Source organism: Pituophis catenifer, unplaced genomic scaffold, assembly GCF_029215685.1.
Source record: "Pituophis catenifer annectens isolate HBS135680 unplaced genomic scaffold, rPitCat1.0.hap2 SCAF_6, whole genome shotgun sequence".
In the NCBI taxonomy this organism is placed as follows: domain Eukaryota; kingdom Metazoa; phylum Chordata; class Lepidosauria; order Squamata; family Colubridae; genus Pituophis; species Pituophis catenifer.
In genome coordinates, this window is record NW_027256886.1 from 90,216,482 (window position 1) to 90,228,567 (window position 12,086).

General features: G+C 42.1%; 1 protein-coding gene across 1 annotated transcript in view; it reads right to left on the minus strand.

Moving 5' to 3' along the window:
- SAMD8 (sterile alpha motif domain containing 8) overlaps positions 1-12,086 on the minus strand; it is a 43,019-nt gene that overhangs the window by 12,286 nt on the left and 18,647 nt on the right. The window contains exon 3 of the mRNA XM_070945696.1: positions 1,947-2,042. Coding sequence (XP_070801797.1) covers positions 1,947-2,042 — 96 coding nt within the window. The remainder of the gene's footprint in view (positions 1-1,946; positions 2,043-12,086) is intronic.

The following is a 12,086-nucleotide window of genomic DNA, read 5'->3' on the forward strand; positions in this document are numbered from 1 at the left end:
AAATCTCTAGCATCCTCCAGGTCCAAACTTAGAAGAACAGCAGAGATTATCCTTGATCTCACAGGCAGATACAGAACAAGGATATGGACCTAGCAAGAGGCAGTTGATTGCAATCATACTTGGTTACCAAAATCTGTGTATCCCTATCAGATTTAACTTTCTTTTTACTAAATTTAACATGAGCTGTACGTGAAGTTCATCCAATCATCCAAGAAATGCAATCTCTCACCGTAAGTGCCACCTTTAAGACATCTACTAAGGGCTTAAAAATACTATCAATACAATCCCCTGCTCCACCCTAAAATGATGTCTTCCCTTCTTAACCATCCAAGTACAATATTTTGGAATGTCCACAAATCAATTGCATTTGAATCTTCCATGACACGGATGTCTCCTTCTGGCTGAAAAACTCACGAAAAAACTTCACTAAGCCTTCAACCCGTCGCACATGTGCATGTGCCACAAGCAAGCCGTGTTTCTTTCATACCAAAATAAAATTCTACAGGTAGTCCTCGACTTACAACCATTCATTTAGTGACTGTTGGAGCCCGTGGTAGCGCAGTGGTTAGAATGCAGTACTGCAGGCTACTTCTGCTGACTGCCAGTTGCCAACAGTTCGGCAGTTCAATTCTCACCAGGCTCATGGTTGACTTAGCCTTCCATCCTTCCGAGGTTGCTAAATGAGGACCCAGATTGTTGGGGGCAACAGGCTGACTCTTTAAACCCCTTAGAGAGGGCTGTAAAGCACTGTGAACCGGTATATAAGTCCAAGTGCTATGGCTATAACAGCACTGAAAAACACAGCATCCCCATGGTCATCTGATGCATCAAATTCAGATGCTTGGCATCTGACTCATATTTATGACGGTTGCAGTATCCTGGGTTCATGCGATCCCCTTTCGTGACCTTCTGACAAGCAAAGTCAACGGGGAAGCCAGATTCACTTAAGAACCATCTTAAGAACTGCAGTGATTCACTTAACGAACGTGGCAAGGAAAGGTCATAAAAATGGGGCAAAACTCACTTTACAAATCTAACTCCCTTAGCCACAGAAATGTTGGCTCAGTTTTGGTTGTAAGTCAAGGATTACCTGGATTTGAGTGGCACGACAAGTAATCCGTTTGCACTCCCACAAGGTCAATTTTGTGAGGATGCTTAAGGCATCTGCGAAATGCTCATTCTTTGGATGATTTCTTTGTGGGAAACAACTGTTAGCATTCACCGTTAACAGTAAAATACAGTAGTGGCCAAAATTGTGGAAACCATTTGGGGTAAAAAGCATTTTCTAAAACTAGCTAATAACACCACTTTTTTGGGGAGTAGTATCATAAAATTATATATCAATGGAAAGATAATTTAATCAAGAATGTAGTGCAGTAACTTTTAGGAAGGATTTGCTATTAGAATAGCAGTTACAGAATAAAGAAGAAAAGTGAAATACGTAGAAAAAACGAGATATATAAAAATTATCACCATGGAAAAAACGAGATATACAAAAATTATCACCATGTCAGTTAATCCTTAGTTGGGTAACCGTTAGCATGAATTATGGCCTTACAATGTCTTCCCATGGAGTGAACCAAGTCTTTTAGTTCTGCAGCTGTTATAATGTGAAACCAAGATTGAATGATGGCTTCTATTAACTGGGTTTTATTGCTGGGTCGTTTCTGACTAACAAGGTTGGCTCCATAGATTTTCAATTGGGTTAAGGTCTGGGCTATTCCCAGGCCATTCCAGCAGTGGAATTTGATTATCTTTAAACTCCCCTCCCCAAAAAAGTGGTGTTATTAGCCATCAAACCTCAAGAATACACTTTCCCCAAAAGGTTTCCACAATTTTGGCCACTACTGTACGTTCTGTTCCCTGTTTTTCTGGAATTATGATGGAGAGCAGGAAACCCCCCAAAGTCTTTCATGTCGAAGCAGCAGACTATTTCAGAGCTCTACCTGTGCCTGTGAAGGAGGAGAACCAGCAACCAGATGTAGCAGAGGATCACTCCACATACTTCAGTCATGGCAAAAGCCCACGGGATTCTAGGGACACTGTGAGAAGGGAAGAGAAAAACAGCATTATTGTTTGGCATGAGTCTGTTGTGACCTCGGCTTCCCGAGTCATTAAAACACACAAGTAGTCCCAAAAAACTCTTTTATTGCAACAGCTGTGAATTACTTTCATTCACAGCTGAGTCCCAAATTAGTTGCAAAAAGTCCTTCGGGAGAAGTCCTTCAGGATAATCACCAACCTTTATCTCCTTTGACATGCTGCCAAAGACCTACTTGGCAAAGTCCCACGGAGTCCAGAATCAAACAGAGATGCTGACTGGGAACAGAATTAACAACGTTGCTTTCCTTGCAAAGGCCCCACGTGCCTTTTCTTCTCTTTTAAGCCTTATGTGAGGGGCCAATCATCTACAGGCCATTACTCCCAAGTCGTCCCTTTTGTTTTAACTGTTCGTGCCTTCTGGCAGCTCTGCACATGCGCACACTAGGAACAAGCTCCTTCTGTTCCTCTGTCTCTCTGCTGTCCGACTCTGGAGGCTCCGGAGTCCATGCATCACTCCCAGGTGTCCCTGGCCCCATCTCTGCCTCTGACGCAGAGCCCTCGTCCGGGCCTTCCCCAGACTCCAGGACTGGCCCATGTTCTTCCCCAGCCTCCTCACTGTCCGACTCCACTGCCAGCTCTGCAGGCTGATGGCGGACCACAACAGAGTATAGGCTGCCTGAAGAACCCTCTCACCCCAATAGGATTGGCCTGCCCCACTCGTTTTGACAGAAGGGGCACCTTGCAGATTGCGGTCCTCGGTTGTGGAATTCCACAGGGTGGAGAACAGGAGAAGGGCCCTTTCTACCGTGGCTTCCGCCCTCTGGAATACTGTGTTCCTCAAGGTGAGATCTGGCCTTCAAAAACAGCGTCAAAGCCTGGGTGTGCTGACTGGCCTGGGGCCTCAACAGAGGCATTCAAGAAGAGACTGGACAGGCATTTGTTTGAAATGGCAAAGGGTCCCCTGCTTGAGCAGAGGGTTGGACTAGAAGACCTCCAAGGTCCCTTCCAACTCTGATGTTCGATGCTGCAGGTGGTTAATGGACAAGTGTTGTGGCCCACCAGTGGCCAGCGGAGCTGGTGGCAGACTCGGACAGTGAGGAGGTTGGGGAGGAACATGGGCCAGTCCTGGAGTCTGGGGAAGGCTCTGATAAGTGCTCTGCGTCGGAGGCAGAGATGGGGCCAGGGCCATCTGACAGTTATCAGCTACCTTTGGAGTCGCAGAAGACTCCAGGGGCTGAAGAACAGCTGGAGCCTGTTCCCAATGTGCACAGGCGCAGAGCAGCCAGGAGAAGGGAACAGTTAAGGAACAAGGGCCGACTCGGGAGTAAAGGCACAGGTGGACGATGAATGGCCCCTCCCATATGGAATAAAGAGGAGCGAAAGGGGAGGGGAGTTTGCAGGAGACAATTAGTTCATTTCATTAGTGTGAAGTTCTGTTTGTGACTCTCAGAGACTCCTTGCCGAGTATTTTCTTGTACAGCATTGCATTTGGAAGATATCGGCCTGGCAGCTCTCCAAGCCTGATAAGGTCTGTGGTTGTAAATTCACCCTTGAAAGACTGTTTGCCGGGGCTTTGCTGGATGTGAATGAGAGGAATTCACATTAGCTTAATAAAAAAGGATTTTGTCAGGACAAGGAGTCTACTTTGTGCTTTTGTGAAGCCTAGGTCAGAACAACAAGGAAGAAGATCCCACCCCCACACTTTTGCGTTCCGATTTCTAACTTGTTTAAATTCTGTTTTTTTAAAAAGTATTAATTTCCCCCCTTAGTTATTTTTTTTTTTTTTTTGCTTTCATGAGGTTATAAGTCCCCGCAGTCGCCTGACAGTGAGATGGGCAGAAAATAAATTTAATAAATAAATAAACAATGTGAACCACATCGAAGTCTTTGACTTCAGCATAAATGGAAGACGTAAAACTGCTCAAAAACTATGTACGTACCCAATTGTATTGCAGATTCTTGTGAGACAGACTGGTAGAATATTATGGTTGATGTTCAAACAAAGCATAATAATAATAATTTTATTGTCATTGTTCGTGTATACACAGTATACCCATACAACGAAATTCACTTAACACCCAAAGACCAGGTCCAACACACATAACAATCCCCAAACACCCCCACCACCACAAATTCCCCACCCCTAAACCACCCAAACAGCCACACAACAGACCAAGCATAGCTTGTAGTTTGCAAAGAGTGTCCTTTACTAGTCTAAAAAAAAATAATCCAGCAGGAAGCCACACAAGATTAGTACTTTCTGCTTAAACTAATGCAACCACAATGTGTAAAGCAGGAGAGCAATGCAGTTGTGTGGCAGACAATCAAAAGCGTGCCTTCAATTAAAGTAATACTTTATCTTTATCTTTATCTTTTATTAGATTTGTATACCGCCCTTCTCCTTTCAGACTTAGGGCGGTGAACAGCCAAAATAAAAACATTTGTACACAAAAGTTAAAATAATTTTTAAAAATAATTTAAATGAAATTTGGCCCATAATTTAAAACATTTCAATTAAAAATCAGTATCAAACGTTAAAACCAACATGGAATCAGGCCAGCCCGGCTAACTGAAAAAAGTAAGTTTTTAGGGCCCGACGAAAAGTCCGGAGGTCTGGGATCACTTTGATTTATTCACTGAAAAGGGAAATGACACAAGATGAGTGACAGTTGAATAACTTGGGAAATGCAGCCAGCAGGCTTCCTTCTATTGTTCGGCTGCAAATACTAGAAATAATACAAGGGTGATGGACTCTTTTCTTGTCTTGTACAGGAAGTAGTGTTGTTGTTATTTTGCAACAAGAGTTTGGGGAGAAATTGGGAAGCCCAATTGGGGGGCCTGGAATTGACTTTGGCCATGAAGTAGCGATCCCATTGTAGCATTATCTTGTCTTCATAGCCAGGTCCAGATTCCAAATGAGAAGCCAGGATGGATTTGATTTAAATCAAGTCGACTTAAATCACAATTTAAATCACTAGTAAAAAGGCTTGATTTAAATCAACTTGATTTAAATCATAATTTTTAAACAGCAACTGTCATCTCCGTCCCGCAGCAGCTCCTCCTCTGACCCACTGTTGACTCACCGACAGTTCCAATATTGCAGAATATACAGCCTCATGCTACATAGCTAAGCTCCATTTCATGCTGAATAAACTAAATTATGAATGTATCTTAAATAGGAAACTATCTTTAGATACATTTTACTCCAAAAGCATTTTATTAAAATAAATTTGATAAAAATAAAAAGAAATCTGATTTAAATTTAAAAAAATCCTATTTTTTTTTAAAGTCATCCGTTTTTATCCATCCTGTGAGAAGCTAATGGGATCCATCGGATCAGTTTGAAGAGCTACAGTAAGAATTCATGAATTAAATCTATGCGTGATCAGGGGTAACAGCAAGGGAAGAAAGTAATGCCCTGTGTCTCTCTAGGAGAACAAAGCCTGAGGCAGCTGTCTGCCTATGTAATGTGTCAGCTGAAGGACAGTCACTATTGACTCATGGAGTAATCATGTTCCCCATGTGCCTATTTTTAGAAACGGGCTTCCTACTCTGATAAACTGTTAGTTATGGTGGCCTGATTCCAGAATCCCAGTTGATTGGCATTAGCCACCAACGCAATGACTGGGCTCTTTGTTTGGCATCAGGAGGCAGAGATGGGGACTGCTGGCCATCTGATCTTGGAGTGGGAGGAAGAGGTGGTGGACTGGTCTAGAGTGGAAGCAGGCCCATGGTAGTTGAGTCTAGAACCCTGAACTTAATCCTTTCTTTATTGGCCAAGTGTGATTGGACACAAAGGAATTTGTCTTTGGTGTATATGCTCTCAGTGTACATAAGGAGAATAACGTACATTCATCAAGAATAAAAAGATACAACAGTTAGTGAAAGTCAAGGTGACTAATAAGCTGTCAAATCGTACTAGGAAACAAATAAAAACAATATAATTGAAAGATACAAGCAACATGGTTATAGTAATAAGTGGGAATAAGTAATAAGTGGGAAGAGATAGATACTAGTAAGGAAGAGAAGAATAATAGTAATACACTTAATAAATTATTTGACAGTGTTGTGCGAATTAGTTGTTTAGCAGAGTGATGGCATTTGGGGAAAAACTCCTTGTGTCTTGTTGTTCTGGTGTGCAGTGCCCTATAGCGTCATTTTGAGGGTAGAAATTCAAACAATTTATGTCCAGGATGTGAGGGGTCTGTAGGTATTTTCACAGCCCTCGTTTTGACTTGTGCAGTATACAGGTCCTCCATGGAAGGCAGGTTGGTAGTAATTTTTTTTTCTGCAGCTCTAATTATCCTCTGAAGTCTGTGTCTGTCTTGTTGGGTTGCAGAGCCAAACCAAACAGTTATGGAGGTGCAGATGACAGACTCAATAATTCCTCTGTAGAACTGGATCAGCAGCTCTTTGGGCAGTTTGGCTTTCTGAATTGGTGCAGAAAGAACATACTTTATTGAGCTTTTTTGATGATGTTTTTGATGTTAGGTGTCCATTTTAAGTCTGGAGATATTATAGAACCTAGAAACTTGAAGGACTCTACTGTTGATACTGTGTTGTCTAGTATTTTAAGAGGTGGTAGTATAGGAGGGTTTCTTCTAAAATCCACCACCATTTCTATGGTTTTGAGTGTATTTAGTTCAAGATTGTTCTGGTTGCACCACAAGGCTAGTTGTTCAACCTCCCGTCTGTATGCGGAGTCATCGTTGTCTTGAATGAGACCAATCACTGTTGTATCATCTGCAAACTTCAGTATTTTGACAGAGGGATCTTTTGAGATGCAGTCATTGGTGAATAGAGAGAAGAGTAGAGGAGAGAGCACACAGCCCTAGGGGCTCCTGTGCTAATCGTGCTGGTATCTGATGTGATTTTGCCTAGCTTCACCTGCTGCGTCCTGTCTGTTAATCCTTTCTAATCCTGCCAGCATCATGAAAGTGAGCCTCCTAGACACGAGGGTCTCTCGCTCATTCAATCCTCCCAAGCCTAAGGTACATGTCTGGGACGTGAAGAGTTTCCTTTCTTCTGTGTCAACAGGGACCTCCAGGTGCAGGATTTGCTCGGAAGACCTAAGCGTCCTCTTGGCAAAGTTCATGATGGAACTACTTCAGGAGGTTCTTAAGTATCACGTTGAGGCCGCTCACTGGGTATCTCCATTCAGGGCGCTTTGAGAAGGACATTGTCCAGAGAAGCATAAATACCGTATTTTTCGGAGTATAAGACGCACCATAGTATAAGACGCAGCTTAGTTTTTGGGGAGGAAATTAGAGGGGGAAAAAAATCTGCCTACCAGGTATTCATCTGGCTAGCGTCCTTAGTCTGGTCAGCTTCAGCACATTAGTTTGCTGGTTTTTATCCCCTGCTTGGGGATAAAAAACTGCTTCTAAAGCACAACTGATCTTTGGAGAGAGAAGCAATGAGAAAAGCAGTCAAACCACGGAGATCGCTTCACTCGCTAGTGCCTTGTTAGGGCTGAAAAAAAGCTTCACAGCTGAGAGTTGGAGGGAGTTGGAGGGAGCAGGGAAAGCATGGAAGATCGCTTCACAGAAAAAAAAGCTTCACAGCTGAGAGTTGGAGGGAGCAGGGAAAGCAGGGAGATCGCTTCACTCACTAGCGCCTCGTTAGGGCTGAAAAAAAGCTTCAAAAAAAGCTACATTCGGAGTATAAGATGCACCCAAATTTTCAGCCTCTTTTAGGAGGGAAAAAAGTGTGTCTTATACTCCGAAAAATATGGTATGTTTACCTGAGTTCTCAACGAGGGATCAACCTTTGATGTTGGCCTTGCAGAGCAGACCTGATAGGAACCATGACCAGATGCACTCATTCTATTTTAAACCTACTGTAAGGTTTCTGAATGCAGCTCAGAATCTGATAAAGCCAATGAAACTCTGAATGTTGTTAATGTTAATGTTAATTTTATTTATATACCGCCCTTCTCCCGAAGGACTTGGGGCGGTGTACAGCCAATTTAAAAACATAAATATATGATAAAAAACTCTGAACACAAGGCTACTGATAATCAGCTTTTATTTTTGCTAGAAAGCAAAACTGGGCGACCCTTTTAGTCTCCCACCTTAAACAGCAGGCAGAGAGAAAAGCAGGCGTGCTAAAAAAAAAAAAACCTTCTTCTCAAACTTATAATTTACACAGCTTGCATAGATTGTCACTGCTATAGAAACATAATACGCATATCATATCACGCAAATCTCATGATTTTTCTCAGGGCTCTGAAAACAATGGACCTTAGAAGGGGAAAGAAATACATTTTCTGGCATATAACTCAAGAGCTTTGTTAGCATCGTTATCTCTCATTAGGTTGCTGAGAATACACATATTAAGTTACAGCAAACAGTTACAGCAAACAGGCAGAATCCACATTTTGCATTTCACAAGAAGTTACTTTAGCTAGGCCAGAGGTCTTCAAACTTGGCAGCTTTAGACTTGTGGACTTCAACTCCCAGAATTCTCCAGCCAGCATAACTGGCTGGAGAATTCTGGGAGTTGAAGTCCACAAGTCTTAAAGCTGTCACATTTGAAGACCTCTGAGTTAGGCTAAGCTTGGCAATTCTCCTAGAGCAGGGGTGGGCAACTATGTCCTTTTATGACTTGTGGACTTCAACTCCCAGAATTCCTGAGCCAGCCATGTTAGCTCAGGAATTCTGGGAACTGAAGTCCACAAATCATAAAAGGGCCATAGTTGCCTACCTCTGGCCTAGAGGCTTTATCTCTGCAGTTGGCACATTAGAGCTCAGCTCAGCAGAGAATCAAAGGTCAAGTTAGGCACCCACTGTATATGCTCTAATCCCTTCACGGACCCTTTCACTCCATTGACATAATCTTCCAAGTGTGTTAAGTAAATTTTTCTCCCAGTCCTGATAAACTAGGGAGGGTCTCTGCTATCCAGCTTTGGATTGTGTTGTCTCTCATTTGACGGTTCTCGTCAGCATCTCTTTGCCTAGCCTTCTAAGGTCATTTCCATCTACTATTACACATGATGCTGAGATTAGATTGAAGAAGAAATGCTTTAAACTGGTTATTCCAATTAGCATATATCATGGAAAGGTGCAACTGAGTTGTAAGTAGACCTCCTACACTGAAATTAGGAAATTACTAAGCGCTATGGCCACCACAATTGATTTTATTATGTTCATCTTCAAGGTTCAGCGCCTGAGGTTGAGGATGGGTTCCCAAGTCTTCTTCTTCTTCTTCTCCTCCTCCTCCTCCTCTTCCTCCTCCTCCTCCTCCTCCTCCTCCTTCTCCTCCTCCTCCTTCTCCTTTCCCCTCCTCTTCTGGGTAGGAACATGCACTATCATTAACAGTAGTGCAGACTTAGTAAATAGTTTGACAATGTTGATGGAATTATTTGTTTAGCAGAGTGATGACATTCGGGGAAAAACTATTCTTATGTCTAGTTGTTCTGGTGTAAAGTGCCCTATAGCGTCGTTTTGAGGGTAGGAGTTGAAACAGTTTATGTCCAGGATGCGAGGGGTCTGTAAATATTTTCACAGCCCTCTTTTTGACTTGTGCAGTATACAGGTCCTCAATGGAAGGCAGGTTGGTAGCAATTGTTTTTTCTGCAATTCTAATTATCCTCTGAAGTCGGTGCCTGTCTTGTTGGGTTGCAGAACCAAACCAGACAGGTATAGAACTGCAGATGACAGACTCAATAATTCCTCTGTAGAACTGGATCAGCAGCTTCTTGGGCAGTTTGAGCTTTCTGAGTTGTCACAGAAAGAACATTCTTTGCTGTGCTTTTTTGATGATGTTTTTGATGTTAGCTGTCCATTTTAGATCTTGCGATATGGTAGAACCTAGAAATTTGAAGGTCTCTACTGTTGATACTGTGTTGTCTAGTATTGTGAGAGGTGGAAGTATGGAAGGGTTTCTTCTAAAGTCTACCACCATTTCTACGGTTTTGAGTGTGTTCAGTTCCAGGTTGTTCCGGTCACACCACGTGTTTAGTTGTTCAACCTTCCATCTGTATGTGGATTCATCATTGTCTTGAATGAGACCGATCACTGTTGTGTCATCTGCGAACTTCAGTAGTTTAACAGATGGATCGTTAGAGATGCAGTCATTGGTATAGAGAGAGAAGAGAAGTGGGGAGAGCACACAGCCCTATGGGGCCCCTGTGCTAATTGTACAGGTATCTGATGCGATTCTGTTTAGCTTCACCTGCTGCTTCCTGTTTGTTAGGAAGCTTATGATCCACTTACAAGTGTATTCAGGTACCTGTAGCTGGTTTAGGTTAGTTAGAAGTATGTCTGGAATGATGGTATTGAATGCTGAACTAAAGTCTACATAGAGGACCCTTGCGTAGGTCTTTAGAGATTCAAGTATGTACCTAATAAGTAAACTTGGAAAGAAGCATCACCTGGGAGGGACCAAAGACACACACACACACACACAAAAACATTTTTAAGAACTAAAGATTAAATCAAACTAATGACAGCAGGCTGGAATCCAACTGAAGGCTTAATTAATATGATGCTAATATAACTATGTCCGTGGAATCCAGCTCAAGATTTAATATGATATTAATATAATTATATCCTTTTAACATTGCATAAACTGAAAGCAAATGCCGCCTGTGAAATGATTTTCCAAGGATAGGGAAATCTTAACTCTTGAATAATCTTAAAATCACAGTTGTGAACCAAAATTTTGACCTCTGTTTTTCTGGTAAAATATATTTTTAAAAGCTTTAAAATTATCAGATTGTTGCCTCCAAATTCTGGCAACCCAAGTTTGGCCTGGGGCTGATAAGAACTTGACCACTGAACTTAAGAGATTTTTACCTTTGCAAAGGGGCTTCTTTGCAAAAATATGAATATATTGTCTTCCTGAAAATATGAATCGTCAAGTTATTCAGGCAAAGCACAAAGCATTTATTAAGAGGAGGAGAGCAAATCTTTTTACAGGGCACGGAAACGAAGGATACATACATTCAGTATATGTAAATAGATCAGTAAGCAAATGACCAAACAATAAAATAAATGTTCATTGTGTGTGAAGTTTGAACAATAGAAAACATTGATTCAAGATAACATTCCACAAGTGACAAATTTATGAGTTACATAAAATGTTTTTCCCAGCTGGGTTTGTATCTTTCTTGAAAGTTGCAAATGTATTCAAGAACCTTCAGAATAAATTTTCTACTGTGTTTGCGGAAAAGCCCAGTTTCTCGCATACCAAAAATGACCTTGGCTAAAAGAAAAACATGTTTTCCTAGAAATAGAGCAGAGAGACCTGAACTACCATCTTAAAAGTGCTAAATGTTTTAAAAATGCTACTAATGAAGCCTAAAACTTGAGGCAACAAAACGAAGTGTGAGAATGGTGGGAATATGGGGCAGATCTTGACTTAAACTCAGAAAGGTCCAATTTTTAAATACGACAAAAAAGATTCACATTTTTATTAAATGCAAACAACGCCTCCCTTCCTATAATTTCGCTCCTTGATGTGTTAATACAGAAAGTGAATCAATTGAGAAACATCTTATAGAATGAAAGTTTTGCATTCCTTGTGCTCCCCTTTTGCTATATAAAAAAAGAGATTTCCAAGCCTATTTTAGGGGAGGGCCATGGGCCAGTCCTGGAGTCTGGGGAAGGCTCGGACAAGGGCTCTGCGTCGGAGGCAGAGAAAGGGCCATCTGGGAGGTACATGCTGTCTCCGGAGCCTCCAGAGTCGGACCTCAGCGAGGCAGAGGAATAGGGGGAGCCTGTTTCCAGTGCGCGCATGCGCAGAGCTGCCAGAAGGCAAGAAGAGCTAAAACAAAAGGGACGACTCAGGAGTAGGGCTAGGAGATGATTGGCCCCTCCCATAAGACTTAAAAAAGGAGCAAAGGCACGTGGGCCTTTGCAGGAAGCAACGTTTGTTCATTCTGTTCAGTTTAAAGTCTGAAGCTCTGTTTGATTCTGGACTCCATGTGGCTTTGCCAATTAGGTCTTTGGCAACGTGTCAAGGGAGATCAAGGTGGGTGATTATCAGCCTTATCCCGAAGGACTCTTTACAACTATTTGGGACTCATCTGTGAATGAACA